This window comes from Callospermophilus lateralis, chromosome 1, assembly GCF_048772815.1.
Source record: "Callospermophilus lateralis isolate mCalLat2 chromosome 1, mCalLat2.hap1, whole genome shotgun sequence".
In the NCBI taxonomy this organism is placed as follows: domain Eukaryota; kingdom Metazoa; phylum Chordata; class Mammalia; order Rodentia; family Sciuridae; genus Callospermophilus; species Callospermophilus lateralis.
In genome coordinates, this window is record NC_135305.1 from 126,250,839 (window position 1) to 126,275,445 (window position 24,607).

At 42.7% G+C, this 24,607-nt stretch overlaps 1 protein-coding gene and 1 pseudogene across 1 annotated transcript; one reads left to right on the plus strand and one right to left on the minus strand.

Annotated features, from left to right (window-relative positions):
- Positions 1 to 2,619: 2,619 nt before the first annotated feature.
- Znf268 (zinc finger protein 268) lies at positions 2,620 to 10,237 on the minus strand. Its single transcript, XM_077110127.1, is given in 7 exon segments — positions 2,620 to 2,718; positions 8,486 to 8,628; positions 8,631 to 9,213; positions 9,216 to 9,337; positions 9,340 to 9,432; positions 9,435 to 9,542; positions 9,751 to 10,237. Coding segments are annotated over 7 exon segments (1,635 nt in total).
- Positions 10,238 to 20,419: 10,182 nt separating this feature from the next.
- LOC143642007 (zinc finger protein 124 pseudogene) lies at positions 20,420 to 21,906 on the plus strand (annotated as a pseudogene).
- Positions 21,907 to 24,607: the final 2,701 nt, after the last annotated feature.

Sequence of the window (24,607 nt, forward strand, 5' to 3'; positions counted from 1 at the left end):
GCCTCAAGCTCCCCAAATGGGAGAGTGAGGAATGTCACCAGAGGCTGGCAAGAGAGAGAGCCAGCCCATTCAGGAGTGGTCTTTTATTGGGGGGACTCTCATTCTTTAGAAATTTTCATACAAAAAAAGATCAAGAGGGGCGGGGTTACAAGGACAGGTAAGGTAACTCAACCCCTGGGGCTTCTTTCCCTCTGGCTGGGAGCCACTGGAGGAATGTGCCCCATGGTATCTCAGGCCATGCAGCACTCCCAGGTGAGATGAGTGCTCTGCCATCATCTCCCATTCAGAGGCTGGTAGAGGACAGGTTTGAAGCCCATCTGGCCACCTCTAGGTCCTCCTGGTATCAGTAGCACTGATGTGGAGAGGGATCTTGCTGTAACCTGACCTGTCTTCACGCTGCCCTTTCACAATGCTGTCCTCAGAGGTGACATGAGAGGTGAGTCAGAGTCCCTTCTCTAGAGAACTGCATCTCTTAAAAGGAGTTGTTGGCTGCCTACCTCACATTGGGCAGGAGAAAACAGTTATCATTGTTGTGAAAGAATGACTGGATGCATCTGAATAACAAATATTCGGCACCTTGTTAGCTCCATATTGCATACAAAAAGTTGATAAGAAATATAAGCCCAAGAAAATCAAAGTGCATTATGAAATTCTTTTTATTTTATTTTTTGGTACTGGATATTGAACTCAGGGGCACTTGACCACTGAATCACATCCACAGCCCTATTTTGTATTTTATTTAGAGACAAGCTCTCAGTTGCTTAACGCCTTGGTTTTGCTGAAGCTGGCTTTGAAATCATGATCCTCCTGCCTCAGCCTCTGGAGCCAATGGGATTACAGGCTTGTGCCACCATACCCAGCTGCATTGTGAGCTTCTTGAATGTTAAAGATTCTGATTTTGTATTATTCCTGAAGAGCTATAACTTAGATGGTGTACACATGTCTAGTGTACACCTCTGATTTTCCATGTATGTATATGCATGATCACCAATTCCAGGACCCTAAATCTCTCATGTCCGCATCCACTCTGTACCCCCCGCAAGTAGCCACTGCTCCACCTTAAGTCATCCATGACCCTGGGCTGTATCTGTACCTATGTGGGTGGAGTCATCACTAGCATTCAGAATCATGACTTTGGCTGTATCTATACCTATGTGGGCAGAGTTGTCACTAACACTCAGAATCATGACCCTGAACTGTTTCTGTACTTAGGTGGGTGGAGTTGTCACTAGCACTCGGAATCATGACCATGGGCTGTATCTGTAGCTAGATAGGTGGGGTGATAACTAGCCCTCAGAATCATGACCCTGGACTGTATGTGTACATAGCTGGGTGGGGTCATCGCTAGCACTCAGACCAAGACAGCTCCTGACAGCCATACATTAGTGCCCCTCGCTGGCAACATACCCCAAAGGCAACCATTGTTCTTGGCTTCTGTTGCCATAGTCTTTTCTTAAATTTCATATAAAGGGAATGATCATACTGCATGTTCTGGAGCCTGGCTGCTTCTGCTCAACAGCATTCTGAGATTCATTCACTTATGCTGTTCCAAGTATCTTTACTTTTCCTTACTGTATAGAAGTTTGTGGCTTAATGTGCCACAAAATGATTGGGCACTCAAACACTAATATGTGAAAAGGCTGCAGTGTATGGACATTCTCCTAATATTTGGTAGCACAGGCATGCACTTATTTCTCTTGGGATATAGTGAGCAGTTAAAATGCTGAATTATACGATGGGAAACTTTGTTTCCAGAAGAAACTGTCAATTTCCCAAAGTAGCTATCCAAATTTATACTCCTTTCAGCACATGAGTTCCAGTTCCTCCACATCCTTAATGGCATTGGAAACTGTGGGATGTTTTATCCACTTTGCAGGGTGGACTTGTGCATCACCATGCTGTGTTGTTGAAGGATTGTGCCCATAAGCACATTTCCATATGCATATTGTCGATTTGGTTTTCCTTTCTGTGGAGTTTTTACACATATCCTTTTCCTGGTTCATGTTGGGTTGTGATTTTTCTTAATTTCTACTTTTATTGCTTTCCTTCTTATAGCTGGAATCCAGGGTCTCATGCATGCTAAACACACCCTACCATGAAGCAACACCCCAGCCAAGCTTGTCCTTTTTTTTTTTTTTAATACAGTACTGGGAATTGAACTCAGGGCCTTGTGCATGGCAGGCAAGTGCTCACGGAACCATATATATTCCCAGCTTTAAAGATGTCTTGGAGGCAAATTTGGTATGTGTGTATGTATATATATTAGTTGTAGATGGACACAATACCTCTATTTTATTCATTTTTTATGTGGTGCTGAGGATCGAACCCAGTTCCTCACTTGTGTCAGGTGAATGCTCTACCACTGAACCACAACCCCAGCCCAGATTTCTTTATTTTAACAAAATCTATTTATTGTACTTCCTTTATGGTTAACATACTTGCATTCTTTTTGATAGAATTTTGCCTTCCCCAATGCCATAAAAAAATAGTAGTGTGGTTAATTACATTAAAAGACTTCTAACTGTAAACTTTCCAAACATACAACTGTCTTCCAAGTACAATCCTCACAAGAAAGGTGACTGAAATGGGCAGTAAATTTCTTATGTGTAAAAGACCTCCCTAGAGCGACACCGGAGCAGGAAGACGCGCCAGCTGCCCAGCCACACCGGAGCAGGAAGACGCCAGGTGCGGAAGTCCGGCCCCGCCCCAAGTGCTAGTCTGGAGAAAGCCCATCAACCCTTAAAATCCATCAAAGCGGGTGTGGCTACCAGCACGATTCTGCGGCTGATCCAGGTACCAGGTTTCCAACTCCCCCACCCTTAGCCGCGATAACTCAAAATATTTCCCACAAGCTTTTGGGGGTTGTAGCTATCAATGCAAAACAACAACTGTACAGGCATCTGGTTTCTACCTCAGAGACTAGAGTAGGGAAGATACAGGTGGAAGCTCATTTCCTTTCACACTGGCTATACCCACCACCCTGAATACAGAGGCTCAAGCTAGGAATAGACAACGCCACCTACTGGAAGCAAGGAAAACAGTGTTCTGAGAGACTTTTTTTTTTTTTCCCTCTCTTTCTCTTTTCTTCTCTCTCTTCCACAACTTCAGCATATATGAAACCAAGAACTGTGCATGAACAACTGAATTACCAAAGTAATATAATATACAGGAATTGCATATACCCCACCTCCCCCCCCCATTTTTTTTCTTTATTTCTATCTTACTTCCCTTTTCCTTCTATTATTTCTCTTTTCTTCCTTGTTATTTTTTTCTTTTTTTTTAATTTGTATTCTCTCTATCACACTTTCAACCTCCTAACTTTTGCTATCTATACATAGGGTAACTATTTAAATAGGAGGTTGAGTCTATACATTCTTCCATAAATTACCAGTCTAGTGGTTAGAGTTCTCCAAAGGTGCTAAGTTAGTTTAACCTCATACCCTCACTCCTTTCCCTCTAAGTATAACATCCTTCGTCTGAAATTAAGTTTTCTATATGCCACCAGATATGGTATGCCTTTTATGAAACTAAGAAATATATTCTTAAGTAATAATTAAAACCAATATCTATAGTCTTAGAATCTAACTATGAATGTATTAATAATGAAAACTTGTGCTTAGACAATGTACTGTTGATATTGGGATCTGTTAACATTGTCTTTCTCCACAAAAGAGGGATTTTGGAGCTATACAAGAACAATACAAATATATAAGGGGAAAAACATTTGCACAACAGTTTCACAAAGCTAGAAAGAATCATGAGCAGTATGGAAAGACTGATGGAATGTCAGACAAAGAGTTCAGGATATACATGCTTCAGATGACCTGGAGTTTCAAGGAAGACATTATTCATCAAATTCAGACAATGAAAAATCACTTTGACAATGAATTACATAAACAAATCCAAGAAGCAAAAGATCAACTCTATAGGGAGATAGAGGATATAAAAAACAAACAAACAGAAATCCTGGAAATGCAGGAAACAATAAACCAAATTAAAAACTCAAATGAGAGTATTACCAGCAGAGAAGAACACTTGGAAGATAGAACTTCAGACAACGAAGACAAAGTTTTTCAACTTGAAAAGAACATAGACAGCTCAGCGAGAATGTTAAGAAATCATGAGCAGAACATCCAAGAATTATGGGATAACATCAAGAAACCAAACCTAAGAGTTATTGGGATACAAGAGGGTACAGAGGTCCAAACCAAGGGAATGAGCAATCTATTCAATGAAATAATACTAGAAACCTTCCCAGACTTAAAGAATGAAAAAGAAATCCAAATACTAGAAGCCTACAGGACACCGAATATACAAAATCATAAGCGATCCACACCAAGACACATAATAATGAAGATGCCCAACATACAGAATAAGGAGAGAATCTTAAAAGCCACAAGAGAGAGGAAGCAGATTACATTTAGGGGTAAACCAATCAGGATAACTGCTGATCTTTCAACACAGACTCTGAAAGCTAGAAGATCCTGGAACAACATATTTCAAACGCTGAGAGAAAAAGGGTTCCAACCAAGAATCATGTATCCAGCAAAATTAAGCTTCAGGATTGAAGATGAAATAAAAATCTTCCACGATAAACAAAAGTTAAAAGAATTTGCAGCTAGAAAACCAACTCTTCAAAACATCCTTGGCAAAACATTACAGGAAGAGGAAATGAAAAATAACAATGAAAACCAACAGCGGGAGGTAGTACAATAAAGGAAAAACTAAGCATAGAGGAAAAACAAATCATGTTAAGTATCGTACATAACCAAATATGGCTGGAAATACAAACCATATCTTAATAGTAACCCTAAATGTTAATGGCTTAAATGCACCAATCAAAAGACATAGGCTAGTAGAATGGATTAAAAAAAAAGATCCAACAATATGCTGCCTACAGGAGATTCATCTGATAGGAAAAGACATACACAGACTGAAGGTGAAAGGTTGGGAAAAATCATATCACTCATACGGACCCCAGAAGCAAGCAGGGGTGTCCATACTTGTATCAAATAAAATAGACTTCAAGCCAAAGTTAATCAAAAGGGATAAACAAGGACATTACATACTCCTCAAGGGAACCATACACCAACAAGACTTGACGATCATTAATGTATATGCCCCAAACAATGGTGCAGCTACGTTCATCAAACAAACTCTTCTCAAGTTCAAGAGTCTAATAGACCACAACACAATAATCATGGGAGATTTTTTTTTTATCATGGGAGATTTTAACACATCTCTTTCACCAATGGACAGATCTTCCAAACAAAAGTTGAATAAAGAAACCATAGAGCTCAATAATACAATTAATAACTTAAACTTAATTGATATATACAGAATATACCACCCAACATCAAGCGGATACACTTTCTTCTCAGCAGCACATGGATCCTTCTCAAAAATAGACCATATATTATGTCACAGGGCAAATCTTAGCAATTACAAAGGAGTTGAGATACTACCATGCATTTTATCTGATCATAATGGAATGAAATTGGAAATCAATAATAAAATGAGAAAGGAAAAACCCTACATCACATGGAGATTAAACAATATGCTACTGAATGAACAAAGGGTTACAGAAGACATCAAAGAGGAAATTTAAAAATTCTTAGAGGTAAACGAAAACTCAGACACAACATATCAAAATCCTTGGAACACTATGAAAGCAGCACTAAGAGGAAAATTCATTTCATGGAGTTCATTCCGTAAAAGAAGTAAAAGCCAACAAATAAATGACCTCATACTACACCTCAAAGCCTTAGAAAAAGAAGAACAAATCAGCAGCAAATACATTAGAAAAACTAGGGATAACAGGAACTTACCTCAAAATTGTAAAAGCTATATATGCTAAGCCTCAGGCTAGCATCATTCTAAATGGAAAAAAACTGAAGGCATTCCCTCTAAAATCTGGAACAAGACAGGGATGCCCTCTCTCACCACTTCTATTCAATATAGTTCTCGAAATACTGGCCAGAGCAATTAGACAGACAAAAGAAATTAAAGGCATTAAGATAGGAAAAGAAGAACTTAAATTATCATTATTTGCGGATGATATGATCCTATACCTAGAAGACACAAAAGGGTCTACAAAGAAACTACTAGAGCTAATAAATGAATTCAGCAAAGTGGCAGGATATAAAATCAACACGCATAAATCAAAGGCATTCCTGTATATCAGCGACAAATCTTCTGAACTGGAAATGAGGACAACCACCCCACTCACAATATCCTCAAAAAAAATAAAATACTTGGGAATCAACCTAGCAAAAGAGGTGAAAGATTTATACAATGAAAACTACAGAACCCTAAAGAGAGAAATAGAAGAAGATCTTAGAAGATGGAAAAATATACCCTGTTCATGGATAGGCAGAACTAACATCATCAAAATGGCAATATTACCCAAAGTTCTCTACAGGTTTAATGCGATGCCAATCAAAATCCCAGTGGCATTTCTTGTAGAAATAGATAAAGCAATCATGAAATTCATATGAAAAAATAAAAGACTCAGAATAGCAAAAGCAATTCTAAGCAGAAAGTGTGAATCTGGAGGTATAGCGATACCAGATTTCAAACAGTACTACAGAGCAATAGTAACAAAAACAGCATGGTACTGGTACAAAAACAGGCAGGTAGACCAATGGTACAGAATAGATGACACAGAGACCAATCCACAAAGTTACAACTTTCTTATGTTTGATAAATGGGCTAAAAGCATGCAACGGAGTAAGAATAGCATCTTCAACAAATGGTGCTGGGAAAACTGGAAATCCATATGCAACAAAATGAAGCTGAACCCCTTTCTCTCGCCATGCACAAAAGTTAACTCAAAATGGATCAAAGAGTTTGATATCAAATCAGAGACTCTGCACCTGACAGAAGAAAAAGTTGGCTCCGATCTACATATTGTGGGGTCGGCCTCCAAATTCCTTAATAGGACGCCCATAGCCCAAGAGTTAATAACAAGAATCAACAAATGGGACTTACTTAAACTAAAAAGTTTTTTCTCAGCAAGAGAAACAATAAGAGAGGTAAATAGGGAGCCTACATCCTGGGAACAAATCTTCACTCCTCACACTTCAGATAGAGCCCTAATTTCCAGAATATACAAAGAACTCAAAAAATTAAACAATAAGGTAACAAATAACCCAATCAACAAATGGGCCAAGGACCTGAACAGACACTTCTCAGAGGAGGACATACAATCAATCAATAATTACATGAAAAAATGCTCACCATCTCTAGCAGTCAGAGAAATGCAAATCAAAACCACCCTAAGATACCATCTCACTCCAGTAAGATTGGCAGCCATTATGAAGTCAAACAACAATAAGTGTTGGCGAGGATGTGGGGAAAAGGGTACACTTGTACATTGCTGGTGGGACTGCAAATTGGTGTGGCCAATATGGAAAGCAGTATGGAGATTCCTGGGAAAGCTGGGAATGGAACCACCATTTGACCCAGCTATCGCCCTTCTCGGACTATTCCCTGAAGACCTTAAAAGAGCGTACTATAGGGATACTGCCACATCAATGATCATAGCAGCACAATTCACAATAGCTAGACTCTGGAACCAACCTAGATGCCCTTCAATAGATAAATGGATAAAAAAATGTGGCATTTATACACAATGGAGTATTATGCAGCACTAAAAAATGACAAAATCATGGAATTTGCAGGGAAATGGATGGCATTAGAGCAGATTATACTAAGTGAAGCTAGCCAATCCTTAAAAAACAAAGGCCAAATGTCTTCTTTGATTTAAGGAGAGCAACTAAGAACTGAACAGGGAGGAAGAACATGAGGAAAAGATTAACATTAAACAGACGAGTGGTGGGAGGGAAATTGCATGGAAATGGTAGAAAATCCTCAATGTTATATGAAATCACATATAAGAGGTTGTGAGGGGAAAGGGGTGGGGGGGAAACAAGGGAGAGAACTGAACAACAACAGATGAGGTAGAGAGGGAAGATGGGAGGGGAGGGGAGGGGGGATAGTAGGGGATAGAAAAGGCAGCAGAATACAACAGTCACATATATGGCATTATGTAAAAATGTGAATGTGTAACTGATGTGATTCTGCAATTTGTATTTGGGGTAAAAATGGGAGATCATAACTCACTTGAATCAAATGTATGAAAGGTGATATGTCATGAGCTTTGTAATGTTTTGAACAATCAATAAAAATATGCTCTAAAAAAAAGAACAGCTTTTGGAGGGCTGGGATTGGGGCTCAGTGGTAGAGTGTGAGGCACTGGGTTTGATTCTCGGCACCACATACAAATAAGTAAATTTTTTCATCAACAACTAATAAAAATATTTTTTTTAAAAAAAAACCAGCGTTTTGTAATTACTGTGTGGATTCCTGGCATATGCCAACCATTGAAAACATTTCTGTTTAATGAGTTTTCTGGCATATAATGAGATGACTCAAATTGAGTTTCTCTTTTATATGATTTTGTTGCTATTCCCTGTGAATTAACTTTTGAGAGAAATTTTCTGATATGAAATGCATCAATATGTTTCTCATCTGCATGAGTTCTCTGATGCATAATAAGTTGTGACTTCCAACAAAAGGCTTTCCCACACTCAGAGCATTTGCAAGGTTTCTCTCCTGTATGTGTCTCTGGTGTGCACTGAGAATTGACTTCTGAGAGAAGGTCTTTCCACATTCAGTGCATCCATTGGGCTTCTCTCCTGAGTGAGTTCTCTGATGTACAATAAGCTGAGATTGCCTAATGAAGTCTTTATCACACTCACTACACTCATAGGGTTTCTCTCGTATGTGCATTCTCTGATGTATGACAAGCTGTAATTTCCCACTGAAGAACTTCTTACACTGATTGCATTTATAAGGGTTTTGCCCTACATGAGTTCACTCATGTACAAGGAGTAGTGACTTCCAAATGAAGGCTTTCCCACATTCACTACATGCATATGGTTTCTTTCCTGAATGAGTCTGCATATGTATAATGAGATATGACCTGCTGCTGAAGGCTTTCCCACATTTGCTACATACATAGGGTTTTTCGCCTGCATGAGTTTGCTGATGTGCAATGAGCTGGTCTTTCCTATTAAAAGTTTTCCCACATTCCCTGCATTCAAAGGGTTTTTCTCCTGTATGAATTCTATGATGCAAAATTAACCATAAATGGAAAGTAAAGGACTTCCCACATTCAGTGCAGGCATGTGGCTTCTCTCCTGTGTGTGTGTCTGCGTGTGTATAATGAGGTAGGACTTACTCCTGAAAGCCTTGCTACATTCATTGCACACATAAGGTTTCACTCCTGTATGACTTCTCTGATGCACAATGAGCTGTGACTTCAAACTGAAGGCTCATTACACCCATAGGGCTTTACTCCAGTGTGTACCACCTAATGTACAATGAGCTGTGACTTGAATGTGAAGGCTTTCCCACTGTCAGTACAGACATGGGTTTCTCTCCTGTGTGAGTTCTCTGATGTACCATAAGATTTGACTTTATATTGAAGGCTTTCTGACATTCACTGCATTCATATGGTTTCTCTCCTGTGTGAATTTTTTTTTTATTTTTTTTTTAGAGAGAGAGAGAGAGAGAAAATTTTAATATTTATTTTTTAGTTTTTGGCAGACACAACATCTTTGTTTGTATGTGGTGCTGAGGATCGAACCCGGGCAACACGCATGCCAGGCAAGCATGCTACCACTTGAGCCACATCCCCAGACCCTGTGTGAGTTTTTTGATGTATAATGAGCTGTGACTTCAAACCAAAAGCTTTCCCACATTCATCACACCCATAGGGTTTCTGTCCTGCATGACTTCTCTGGTGTAAAATGAGCTGGTATTTCCAACTGAAGGCTTTCCCACATTCATGGCATTCATAGGGGCTCTCTCCTGTGTGAATCCCCTGGTGTATAATGAGTTGTGAATTAAAACTGAAGGCCCTCCCACAACTACTGCACTCATGGAGTTTCTCTCCTGTGTATGTCCGCATGTGTATAATGAGGTAGGACTTTCTCCTAAAGGCCTTCCCACACTCATTACATCCATATGGTTTCACTCCTGTGTAACTTCTCTGATGCACAATGAGCTGTGACTTCAAACTGAAGACTTTCCCACACTCATTACAACCACAGGGCTTTACTCCGGTGTGTACCCCCTTATGTACAATGAGCTGTGACTTGAATGTGAAGGCTTTCCCACAGTCAGTACAGACATAGGGCTTCTCTCCTGTGTGAGTTTTCTGATATACCATAAGATTTGACTTTGTATTGAAGGCTTTCTTACATTCACTGCATTCATATGGTTTCTGTCCTATGTGAATTCTTTGATGTATAATGAGCTGTGACTTCAAACCAAAAGCTTTCCCACATTCATCACACCCATAGGGTTTCTGTCCTGCATGACTTCTCTGGTGTAGAATGAGCTAGTCTTTTCTTTTGCAGACATATTCCCACATTCACAACATTCATGAGGATTGCTGCCTGTATGAATCCTCTGATGTGTGACATGTTGTGGAGTGAAACCAAAAGCTTTCCCATATTCACAGCTTTCATATAGTTTCTCTCCTATGTAGGTTTTATGGCATACAATGAAGTATGCCTTACTACTGAAGTCCTTCCCACATCCACTGCATTCACAGATTTTCCCTTCCACAGGAGTTTGCTGATGCACTACAAAGTATGACCTGCTGCTATAGGCTTTCTCCCCATGATGCACCTGCTGGCAAATAAGTGGTGACTTCTTGTTCAGTTTTCCTGATTTGTTATTTTCATATTATGTAATTCCAGTAACAGTTTGCTCATGCTTAGAATAAAATAATAATTCCCTCTGTATGTGAAACCCATTAGGATTATTTCCAGCATAATTAGTATCATAGTTCATAATTAGTATATCATAGTTCAACATCTTTCCATGTGTGCCACAGTTATGAATATTGTCTTTAAGTATAACTTGTACTGAGAAGACACAATTCTCCAAATGAAGTACATTCAAAGCTTTTTGCCACGCTTCCCACCTTGCCTTGGTTCTCCTGTTACCTCTCTGTATGATCACTAATTTCCCAGATTTTGTCTAGAAGTGAAAATAATTAGTCATGTTATAAATAACAACATGATCCTGGTATGGTATACAACTGTATTAAAATTACCATGTCATAAGATTTTTAGTTTCAGACATCAGATCTTAAAAGAGAGATCAACTGCTATAAGAAACTAACAACAAATAAAGATGGTTTTGAATTCCAAGTTTTGTATAATGTAACAAAAACAAATCCGCTCAAGGAACAGTGAGCATAATATAAAGAAGTTGTATGGGATCTTTAAGCATTAGTTTCATTCAACAAATACTGTATACATTTTATGTACCAAACATTGTGCTAAGCTCTGTAGAAATGGCAGAGAGCATTGCAAGTTAGCTCATAATCCCTTTGGGAATAATGTCCCACAGAACACCTAGATCACATGGACCATCATCATGAAGCTACTTAGGATAAGGAGCGGTTCTTAAAGACTCCCAGAGGAACAACAAAACAAAGTTTCATACAATGGACCAAAAATTAAAGTGGCATCAGACCTCTCATTAGTAGTGTTTGAAGACAGAAAACAGAACAATTGACAATACTGAGAGTGAAAATATTGTCAGATACACAAGGCTCAAAGTGTCTATCACATGCACCCTTTCTCAGGAAGGAAGTGCTACTGAAGGAAGTGCTTCAATAACATATACCAAGAAGCCAGGCAATGTGGCACATGTATATAACTCCAGCAACTGGGGAGACTGAGGCAGGAGGATCAGAAGGACCAGCCTCAGTAACATAGCAAGACTGAAAAAGAAATTAGGAAAACTATCTCATTCACAATATCCTAAAAAATAATATGAAATACCTGAGAATAAATGTAATGAAGGAATAGAAGAACCTCTACCATAGAAGAAGGGGATTGAAGGGTTGAGGGAGAGGGAGAAAAAATGAGATAAGGGACAATGGAATAAATCTGATCTAACCTTCCTATGCATATTTATGAATACATTACAGTGACTCACCATTATGTACATCCACAAAACACTAATTTAAAAATAAACTGTGAACAAAGAGCAGACAAATCAGTAGACTAGAGCAAAGGGAAAGGGAGAGGGAAAGGATGCTGCCCCCGACCTGCACGGGGAGCTGAAGTTAAGGTCGCCTGTGTGAATTTCTAGGTACACCAAATAAAACACAGACACACATTTTACCTTAAAACAAGCTTCTGGATGGCTTCTCCGCTCTCTGCCTCAGGCTCCCCAAATGGGAAAGCAAGAGAAAGTCATGAGAGGCTGGTGAGAGAGAGAGAGAGAGAGAGAGAGAGAGAGAACGTTCAGAAGTGGGCTTTTATTGGGGGAACTCTTGTTCTTTGAAAGTTCTATCCAAAAAAGGCCAGAAGGGGCAGGGTTACAAGGAACAGGTTAGTGTAATTCAACCTCAGGGGTGACACCTACATCTGAAGACACACCTTCTACTTTTTGATCTGGGACAACGCCCAAGTCACCAAGAAATGAAGTGATTGGTCAGAAGGCATGAGTCATTCAGAGTGGCTCCCCACAAAAGGGTAAATACTTGGCAGTGAGTTATAGCAAAATATATTCCTTGCTTTTATTATTTGGTCAAAATTAACCCCAATGTTATGTATAGTTAATATGAACCCAAAATGGACTAAGAAGGTTTTAAAAGTTACAACACATGAGCAGGGGAGTTGCTCAGTGGTGGAGCACTTGCCTACCATGCACAAGGTCCTGGGCTCCATCCCCAGCAGTACGTACAACACACATACACACACACACACACACACACACACACACACACACCTCAGAGTTACAACATACAAGAATAAAGGAGGGGCTGGAGTTGTGCCTCAGAAGTGGAGCGCTTGCCTAGCATGTGTGAGGCCCTGGGTTCGAGCCTCAGCATCACACAAAAATAAATAAATAAAATAAAGGTATTGTGTCCATCTACAACCAAAAACAAAAAATTTAAAAAAAAAAGAAAAGAAAAAAGAATACTCAAAGACCCCCACAGACATAGAGGAAACAGCAAGAGAAGACCTGAGGGGAACGAGGACTTGGAGGAACAGCATGAAGACAGGCTCCATGGGATGGGGGACTGAAGTGGGGAAGGGGACAGGCTTTATATGATGCTAGATGTGTTTAGAGGGTGAAAGGAGCATGTTAAGGCAACCAGCAAGGCCAAGCTAGAAGGCGAAGATTCCCCAACAGTTTACAAAGAGAAAAAGTTGGAACTGCACCTGTTGAATTTAAGCATAAACTGTGTGTGCATATATATATATACACAAGTATGCATGCATGTATAATGGACAGAGAGGAAGCCATGCCAGTGAGCGGGGGAGAGGAACCCTTGCTTACATGAGTAATAAAGCAAGAATATCATCAATCAAGCAAGAAGGGAATGGAGGATGCGAAGGAGGAGATTAATTAAGAGCATGACTGTGAAGGAGACCAAAACTGTATAGACAAGAGGGTGAGTCACATGGAGACTCACACCAACTCTGAGAGAGAAGAGAGAGCACATCACCTCTATCACTGACCTGGGTGGCCTCAACTCAGGCTCTGGGTCTGCACCACACACAGCTCTGCCCTTTGTTCTAACCTGAAGACAACACCAGGTGGAGAGTGTGAATACCCTGTGAAGAGAAACTCATGCACTCAGGCAAAGATCATTCAACCAATAAACTGAGACTGACTAAGGAAAGCTCTAAGTGAAGCCAACAACACAAAGAGTTCCGCAGATCAGTAGGAGAGGTGGCCTCAGGTCTATACTCACTCCCCTCAGGAAGTGGCACCTACCCAGGGACACCAGGTTGCAGTAGTTCTCCAACATCATGCTCCAGTACAGGCACTTTTGCACTGGATCCAACAGCTGCCACTCCTCCCAGGAGAAATACACAAACATGTCCATGAAGGAGAGAGGGCCCTAGCCATCCAATCAGATGGGGTGGGAGGACATTAACAAAGTGAAGAGTCCAAGCCAGAAAAAAAAAACTGAACAGACACTGAACACTAATGCTACTGGTGAATCTGAAGTGCCAGACAAGCATGTGCTCACTGGAAACAGCCATTCAATTCTAGCCTGCATTTAAAATTCTTCCTAACAAAAAATGTTGATGATAAAAAAGCACTACCCCAGTAAAATATGAATATGGACTTGTATCAAGTTTGATGTAAACTTTACTATACATGAATCAAAGACTCCCATAGAGATGAAGAGTCTGATTTTTTTCCCTTTCCTCAGATTGAACCCAGGGGTGCTCTACCACAGAGCCACATCCCCAGCCCTTTTCATTTTTTATTTTAAGACAGGGTCTCCCTAAATTGTCCAGGCTGGTCTCAAACTTGCAATCCTCCTGCTTCAGCCTCCAGAGTCACTGGGATGACAGGCATGCTCCATCATGCCCTGAGAAGAGTCTGATATTAGTCATTGTAAATATGAAGACTCTAAAATTAAGAATGGGGGTGTAGTCTGAGATTCTGCATTTCTAACAGCTTCCAGAACAACACACACCTTGTAAACACACATAAACAAAAGCATACTCTAAAACAGAATAATTTCAAGGTTTGGAAGGAGGCAGCAATCAGGTATGCAGACATAAGTGAATGTATGAATAAAGGTATAAAAAAGGTATGAGTGCACAAAGGCCACATGATATGTAAAAGGTACCAACCAAAAAGTGACTGAGGCCAGGCATGGTAGTGTTCAAAGCCAGCCTCAGCAAAAGCAAGGCACTAAGCAACTCAGTGAGATCCTGCCTCTAAATATAATACAAAATAGGGCGGAGAATGTGGCCCAGAGGTCAAGTGCCCCTGAGTTCAATCCCTGGTACTCCCCCCACCAAAAAAAAAAAAAAGGCAATCGACTCAGCCCACTGACCTAAGGATCCCCAGGCCTCCTCCATGGAAAAAAATATATATATATAAAGGGAGGAAATGGAATAGACAAGCAAGCAACTCACCCAGGACTTGGTGGTTTCTAGCTGTTCCTGGGAAATAAACAGCCACTCTAGGACCTGCTCTGTCCTGGGGCTCTTCTACCTCTGCCCAGCTGCTCCCAGGAGAGGCCTCTGGTCGGGGGTCCCTTGGACAACAGGCTCCTGACCTTGATGCTCTCTGATCCCATCACATGAGTGGTCTCCTTCCTGGAGAGGAGGAACCTGTGGGCTCAAGAGAAGCTCACTTCAGCAAAAGTTTCCTTCCAGCCCCACCTCAATCTCCAGCTGGTAACTCCTGCCCACATGGAGGGGAGGCTGGGGTTCTGTGCACAGTAGTTGGCAGAAGCAGGGCAAGAACCAGAATGCATATCTGGAGCCCAGCACACTGATGGCAGTTCCACCAGCTCCCACACAGCCTGGAGCCCTGGAAGTGCAACAAACCACCAGGTTCACTGGATATTTACAGGACTGCTAGGCAGCAAGGTCAATGAGCATGGCTGCCAAATTCTCAGGGGCATCCCACAAGGTGTTCTGGACCACACGTGTCAGTCATGGCCAGCCCCTCCCACCATCTAATGCTGTAACAGTTCACTTCTTGAGGTTTTGGGGGGTTTGGTTTGTTTTTTGTTTTTATTTATGTATTTATGGGGGTTTTTTGTTTATTTTTGTTTTGTTTTGTTTTTGGTAGTTGCAGGTGGAGAGCATGTCTTTATTTATATATGGTGCTAAGGATCTGATCATCTGAGACCACAGGGAGCTGAGAAATTGATAAGCAGTCACTTCCAGAGCACAGATCCTCAGTCTAAGGGAAAGTTACTGGAAACAGAGACCAAAATGAAACAGAGACCCAAGAGAGAAAAATAGACTCAGGGGAGGGAGGGAAGAGTGGAGGGGGCTCAGAGTGGGGCACAGGAGAGAAGGGAGAGACAGGATTTAGATGGAGAGAGAGGATCCAGCGGAGGCTTACCCAGAAACAATCTGAACAACACACAGCATGTGAACATGAGAGAAAATGCACCAGAACACAAGGCATGTCCAGCCCCATGAGAGACAGGATCAAGGCAGGAAAAAGCCTCCTGGTGAGGCCAGCCTTCGTGGTACAGACAGAGGCAGGAGCCTCTGGTAGTGAAGCAAGATCTGGCCCATTCCAGACCCCAAAAGAACAGCCAAAAAGCACCTTATTTAAACTTCTTTGGTTTTAAAAGAACCAAAGAAGGCTCATAGACAGGAAAAACACATCCAAAATATTTGACCCTTTTGCACATGCACATAAATTGTAACCTAGTGTTTCAGAAGTTAAAATTAGGAAAACAAAAATCAGAAAGGACAATCATAAATAAAGGACCTAGAAGGCAGATGAAGAATGTGAAATAAGAAATATGAGAACTAAGAAATGGGAAAAAAATGAGAAACTAAGATCAAATTAGGAAGAACAAAGTTGGGCTGGGGTTGTGGCTCAGTGGTAGAGCACTTGCCTCACATGTGTGAGACACTGGGTTTGATCCTCAGCACCACATAAAAATAAATAAATAAATAAATAAAGAGTTGTGTCCATCTACAACTAAAAAAAATTAAGAAAAAAAAGAAAAAGGGGGAAAAAATCCTGCAGAAACCAGAGGGCAGCAAAGGTGAAAATGAAGAAAGCCTAAAGAAGTAAGGACAGAGTAAAACCATCCAGAGAAGCAATGAAAATGACTTCTACAAAGACTGTTCACAGGTTGGTTTGTTTTGTTATTGCTGCTGTTTTTCTTTTGCCATCTTGGGAGCTCTACCACTGAGCCCCCTGCACTCCCCCTTTTTTAAATTTTTGAGACAGTGTTTGGCTAAGTTGCCTAGACTGGCCTCCAACTTGAGATCCTCTGCCTCAGACTCCTAAGCAGGCATGCCCACAGTGCCAGCATTAGGGTGCACTTTAACTTCCAAGTATATGGACTCTAGTATTGAGAACTCGGTGTCTGGAGTCTAACTGCCTATGGCAACCTACATGCTGTGAACATAGCAAACCACTTTACCCATCTTTGTTGAAATTTCCTCATCTGTAAGAGCAGTTAGCATTAGTACCTTCCTCATGAGGCTGCTGCGAGGATTAAAGCTAATATGTGTAAAGTGCTCAGACCTGGCCAGGTAAAGAGGCCACACCTGTGCTCCCAGCTACTTGAAAGGCTGAGGCAGGAGGGTCCAAGTTCCAGGTAAGCCTGGGCAGCTTATCAAGAAAGGCTTACCATTTAGTTCAGTGGTAGTTCAGTGCATGCCTAGCATGCAAGAAACCCTGGGTTTGATTTCCTGCACAAAAACAAGGAAGGGTGCTACGCCCCTCCCCTGACTCAGGCAATGGCAAGGCCCAACTGAGGTGGATGGTGTAAGGCATCCATCCTCTGGAGGAGTGCAGTATGTTTCTGGTAATGGGCTGGTTTGCTTTGGTATTCCTTTAATAAGTATAGTTGCGACTTCTCATATGACCATTAAGTATGAAGGAAAAAACATGACTTTCCCAATTAATGCAACTACTTCTAAAGAATAACTCTGTTTACTCTAAATGCAATGATTTAGCTGTGGAACATAAATTGTTAATGTTTAATGAAAAACCCCCTGTAGGAAAAATAGTCAAGGAAGTTTTTGAGAAATTAAATTAAAATCTAGAGAAGAAGAATTAATGTTAAGAAGACAGATTAGTGCTTAGTACTGGGCAACTTGTTCTTGTTCCTGTGCACAATGGTTTGTGCTCTTGCTCGTTTGATTAAAATTATTAGCCTCTCTTTTCAAGTTAACCACTTGCAATAACCGTGGCACCGACTCTAGTCAGTAAGTCAAGAAAGAATAGTCAAGGTATAGGCCAATAGTCTGGGACATTTTTAACTATTATTAAAAGCTAACTAAGGGGCTGGAGATGTGGCTCAAGCGGTAGCACGCTCGCCTGGCATGTGTGCGGCCCGGGTTCGATCCTCAGCACCACATACAGACAAAGATGTTGTGTCTGCCAAATACTAAAATAAATATTAAAATTCTCTCTCTCTCCTTTCTCTCACTCTTTCTTTAAAAAAAAAGCTAACTAAGCAGAAACAGCTCAAAGCAAAATGCGAACTGAAAGTAAAAATGCTTGCTTATGCATAAGCCAAGATTCATTCTTCTTATCTAATTGTAGCTACGTAATATTTTGTTTCTTTGAATAATGATTCCTGTTTTGCAACCACAAAGTACTGTGAGCCTGCCAAAATGAAAAGTATATATGATTAACTTCACAAGTAAAGATTGGGATTCAGCATCTTCACTTTTGTGTCTGTGTTGTTTCTCCACCCGCTTTCGCCGACTCCTCACCATCCATCCATTCATCTCCTGAGAACCCCTGTTGGAGCTGGACTCCGACAGAAGGGGGCTGGCAAAGTAGATCAAAGGTAAAGAACTTGCCTAGCATCTGGGAGGCCCTGGGTTCAATCTGCAGTAGTACCACCCCCTGCCAAGAGTGCTTTGACCTTACACTATATATATGTTGATTAGCATACTAACATTGTAAAGCTCTCTTTATCTAAGTCCTCTACACATCTTAAATTGAATTCAATTTTATCCTTTTATTTCAAAGGCAAGTAACATAACTTCTTTCATATACTTTCTGAATAAATACCATTTGCAAAGAGTAAATCAATTGATTTCATACCATCTTGGTATGAAACCCAAGATCCTGGTGGTTCCCCACAAGCTGTTTCGTCCCATCACTGCAGAGCATCTTAACCAAGTCTACGCCACCGTCTCCACTGCCCCAAATTCCATTTCTGCACCCAAGTGTGCTCCCCCCTTCACACTTTCATCACCTTCCCCACCTATCATGCACACACACCTGCATTCTTTTCTAGAAATATTACTAGAAACACCACCATCCATCACCACTAAATGCAATTTAGGATTCCATGACTACTGTGGTTTAAATGTTTGTGTTCCTCCAAGTTTGATGGTGAAACTTAATCCTTACTGAGGTGGACTAAGAGGTGAAGCCTTCTGGGAAAGGATCAGGTCACAAGAGCTCTGCCCTCATGAGTGGAACTAATGCCCTGTAAGAGAGCCTTCAGAAAGCTTCCTACCCTTCCACCTCTCCTGCCAGGCAAGGGCACACGCAGCCCTTTTTACCATCTGCACCACATGAGGACACATTAAGGCTGCACCACCTTGGAAATAGGGAACAGCCCTCAGCAGACACTGAACTACTGGCACCAGGATCTTGGTCTTTCCAGCCTCTAGAATCATGACAAAATTTATTTCTGTTCTCTATAAATTACCCAGTCTGAGGCATTTTGCTATAACAGCACAATAGACCAAGATAATGATCTAATATTACTCGATTTCCCTGGGGCAGCTCAGGGCAGCAACCATTTTTTCAGGCTTCCCTTTTTTTAACACTGGAACACAAGTCTCTCCTTATTCTCTCATACTTCTCTTGGGCTCTGTCTCATCTCCACCCCTCTTTCCTTGCCTTCCCTTGCTATTGCCCTAAGCACTGTTCTCCCTGAGCGATCAGTGGAACTTTCTCTTGAGAAAGTGGAACTTTCTCTTGAGATGCACACCTACCCACCAGCAATTGCCACCAGAAATCTAAACACCCCTCCCAAGAAAAACCAAGAGTCTTCCCTTCCACCTGATCTGGTGCAACCATAAATGCAGGCCCACAGACCAGAGCTCCAGCCTCCTTCCTAGCCTTCTGACTCTCTGGCCACAAGGACTCAGCTAGTTATCAAATGCAGTACCTTGTGCCCCTACCTCCTCTTCTCAAAAACACTAGTTTATGTAGAGAATCAGATGTGACTGTGTTACTATTACTGTCCTTGATGGAGTATGCCTGCAAACGGGATATTCTGTCAAGGTATAGATAGGTAACAGCGGACATGCCTGCTCACAAACGAGAGGCTCCTTCAAGGTTTAGATAAGGTAACAGCGGACATGCTTGAAAACGAGGTGTTTGCTGTCCTTGGGAGGACTTGCCTGCAAACGGGATGTTCTGCCAAGTGGGCTAGGAGGGCGCTGAGAAAAAATTTTATTATCTGTTCTTAACAAAGAGCAGAGCTCAACATACTCCAGGCCAAAAGTAGATTAGCCATGAGAAGCGGGTCACTTCTGATTAGAAAGTAAAACTTCTGTATGCTATGTTTAATTAGCTGAAAGACCTGATTTATTGATGTTGGAAGGCTGCCTTCTTTGTTCACAATACTATAAAAAGATTGCTTGTACACAATAAAGGACTTTTTTTCTGCTGCTGCTTCGCTTGCTATGCTTCTTCTTCTTCTTTCTTTTCCCATGCTGACCTGCAAGTGAATTACTGCTACAAGTTTATTTAGTGTTCTCTTGCCAGTTGCAGACTCTTTCATTTAAAAATCCTCTGTGTGAAAAGCCTAGGTGCTTCTGAGCAGCCTGTGTCCCTGAGATCTGTGGTGCCTGGAGGTTCCTCGAGAAATCACAGGGTCACCAAGGAAGAAAAAATGGTCTCAGTGACCTTTGAGGATGTGGCTGTGAACTTCACCCAGGAGGAATGGGCTTTATTGGATCTTTCCCAAAAGAACCTTTACAGAGATGTGATGCTGGAAGTCCTCAGAAACCTGGCTTTTATAGGAACAAATGGGATGAAGAGAACATTGAAGATGAGATTGAAAGTTCTGAGAGCATTCTAAGGCACATCACATCTTACTCTGGACATAAATGCTACAAGCATGAGGAATGTGAAGAAAAGCCACGTGAACTTAAACAGTACAGGCAATCCCTGGATTCTCTCAAAACTGTTCACACACAAATGTTAACACAAACTGTAGATGGACCATATGAAAGTACAGTACGTGGGAAAGTCTTCATTTGTTCCAGTGACATTCAAAGGCATGAAGACACTCATACTGGGTGGCAACCCTATGAATATCAATAATGTGATGAAGCCTCTTCTACTCCCACAGGTATTCAAAGACACATGAGAACACACAGTGGAGGTCAATTTTTTCAATGTGAGGTACGTGAGAAAGCCTTTCATTTCTCCTCTTTATTTAGAAGACATGAAAGAACTCATTCTGGAGAGAAACTGTAAATGTAAACAAGGTGGTCAAACCTTTATTTCACACACAAGTCTTCAAATGTACAGGATCACACACACAGGGAATGCACATAAGGCATGTGGGAAAGACCGTGCTCATCCCAGTTTACTTAGAATACATCAGAGAACACATACTGGAGAGAAGCCCTAAGAATGTAAGCAGTGTGAAAAAGCTTTTGGTAGTTCCAGTGACTTTAACAGACATGGAAGAACACATACTGGAGAGAAGCCCTATGAATGTAAGCAATGTGAAAAAGCCTTTACTCAGTCCTATGGCCTTCACTCACATGAAAAAATTCATACTGGAGAAAAGCCCTAAGAGTATAAGCAATGTGGAAAAGTCTTTGCTAGTTCTGCTAACCTTCACAGACATGGAAGAATACATACTGGGGAAAAGCCCTATGAGTGTACACAGTGTGGAAAAGTCTTCACTCACATAAAAAACTTCATACTGGAGAAAAACCCTATGAATGTAAGCAGTGTGGCAAAGCCTTTGCTACATCCAGTCTCCTTTACTCACATGAAAAAAATTCATACTGGAGAAAAGCCCTATGAATGTAAGCAGTGCAGCAAAGCCTTTGCTAGATCCAGTGACCTTCAGATTCATGGAAGAACACATACTGGAGAGAAGCCCAATGAGTGTAAGCAATGTGGCAAAGCCTTTGCTACATCCACTAACCTTCGGATTCATGGAAGAATGCATACTGGAGAGAAACCTTATGAGTGTAAGCAGTGTGAAAAGCCTTCACTAGGTCCTCTGGCCTTCAGTCACATGAAAAAAATTTATACTAGAGAAAAACACCATGAATGTAAGCAATGTGGCAACGCCTTTGCTACATCCAGTTCTCTTCAGATTCATGGAAGAGCACACACTGGAGAGAAGCCTTATGAATGTAAGCAGTGTGGAAAAGCTTTTGCTACTTCCAGTCACCTTCACATTCATGGAAGAATGCATACTGGAGAGAAGCCCTATGAATGTAAGCAGTGTGACAAAGCCTTTGCTAGATCCAGTGGCCTTCAGATTCATGGAAAAATCCATACTGGAGAAAAGTCCTATGAGTGTAAGCAGTGTGGAAAAGCATTCACTCAGCCCTCTGACCTTCACTCACATGAAAAAATCATACTGGATAGAAGCCCTATGAATGTAAGCTTTGTGGCAAAGCCCTTCCTAGTTCCGGTGACCTTCAAAGACATGGAAGAACACATACCAGAGAGAAGCTCTATGATTGTAAACAATGTGGAAAAGCCTTTGTTACATCTGCTCAGTTTCACTTACATGAAGGAACCCACAGTGCAGAGAAATCATACTCATGAAAACAATTGGCAAATTCTTCTGTTAATATTATGTTTCACTCATTAACATGTAGTAAATTTTCTGGAGAAAAATTCTTTGAATGTGAAATGTGGTAAATCAATATTTCTTGTCAAATACAAAGAGAAGAAAAAAGAGGCAAGATGGCCATGAAGGGAGTGCAGTAACTCCGTGTACTGCGTCACTGTGAGGGAAAATGATGAGTTAGAACGGCTAAAAGCTATCTTGTTAGGAATTTCCAGCAAAATTGGGGTGCTCCAAAACCTAGTGGAAGGATTTTCATCGCACGAGGATCAGCTTCAGGGGCTCAAACGTGAGCGATCTGTCCATATGGAGCACTGCTTGTTCGGCAGATCACCCCACGGCTGGAGTCTGCGGCGCACACTGGGAAACGACAGGCTGGTGGCGCAGAGATACAGCGATGCTGATTCTGCGGGCTCCTGCCAGCTAGGCATTTGCTGAGCTCGGAGCTGAATTCTGGGTTGGAGACGGGGGAAGGAAACGGTCCAGTTCGGTTCTCCACACCGGTCAGACCACGGAGGAAGCCAGCGGCCACCATCTTGGAGAGCTGATGTCACCATCCTTGTTTTCGACTGATTGCAGCTCTTTCAGCTATAGAACAGGTAATTTCAGGCTGACAATTGTCTGCGTCTCCCAGACAAATTGCTCAGACTTAGTGCTAAATAACCCGCGGAAACTGCTTCTTGGAGCCTGCTCCTATCAGAACACGCACCGAGCCCGGAGTGGCGGAGTTCCGGCTCCCGGAGCTGCTCTGGCCCAGGGCTATAGAACCCGCGGAAACTGCTTCTTGGAGCCTGCTCCTGTCGGAGCATGAACCAAGTCCAGAGAGGCCGAATTCTGGCTCCCGGAACTGCTCTGGCCCAGGGATAAAGAACCCGCGGAAACTGTTTCTCGGTCCGGGTCCTGCTGAATACTGTGGAGGCCAGAGGGGCGGAGCAGAGCCGCCGCCGAAGCCCGGAACAGGCCCAGCGACCCGCCGGCGTGGTGTTGCGTCGCCCCGGCTAGAGCGGGGGCCGAACAGAGCCGCCGCCCGCGCCCGGAACAGGTCCAGCGACCTGCTGGCGTGGTAGTCAAGAAACCCCGGAGGCAGCGCTGGCGCAGGAGCCGGCGGGAGCCGCGCGGCGCAGGACTCCCAGCTACCGCTCCCACCAGTGCTGACAACTGAGGTCTCTTGCACCGACTCGCCTCAGCGTGGGACTCACAGCTACCGCTCCCTCCAGTGCTGACAACTGAGGTCTCTTGCACCAGATACGGGGGCGTGGCTACCAGAAGGTAAGCAAATTGGCTGGGGGTTCTCAGCCCCAAGCTCTACAAACTTAGGGCCTGAGGGAGGCAAACAAGGAGAGTGTGCCCAGGCACTAATGAAACAGCTGCTCCACGCGTGTGCAAGGTAGGCAGAACTGTGAACACTGACAAAACAGGCCCAGTGGACCGCCAGACACATCGCTCCGGTTGGGGGAGGGGCAGAGCCGCCGGGCGCCTGCAAGGTAGGCGGACCCACTACCCACCAGCAGAACAGGCACAGCAATCCACAGAGCGGCAGAGCCACCCCCCGAGCCTACAAGGTAGGCAGACCTGCGACCCACCGGCAGGTCAGGCCCAAAAACCTGCGGAGGGACACAGCTGCCCCACGTGCCTGCTAGGTAGGCTGAACCGTGACCACCAACAGAACAGGCCCAGCGGCCGGCCAGACACATCGCCCTGCCCCGGTTGGGGGAGGGGCAGAGCCGCCGGGCGCCTGCAAATTAGGCAGACCTGCGACTCACCAGCAGATCAGGCCCAGTGACCCGCGGAGTGGCAGAGCCACCCCTGCGCCTGCAAGGTAGGCGCACTTGCCACCCACCGGCAGGTCAGGCCCAGCAACTCTCGGAGGGACACAGCTGCTCCACGCGCGTGCAAGGTAGGCGGAACCGTGACCACCGACAAAATAGGCCCAGTGGCCCGCCAGATACATCACCCCGGTTGGGGGAGGGGCAGAGCCGCCACCAGCGCCTTTTAGGTAGCAGACCTGCAACCGACAGAATAGGCCTAGTGGCCAGCGGAGGGGCAAAGCCGCTGCTCACGCCTGCAAGGTAGGCTGACCTGTGACCACCGAAAGAACAGGCCCATCGAAAGTACAGGCACAGCGGCCTCCCAGCATGGTAGGCACATTGCCTCAATTGAAGGAGGGGCAGAACCACCGCCAAAGCCTGCAAGGGAGATGTTGCAGCTATACAAGAGCAATATAAATATATAGGGGGAAAAATCAATAACACAACA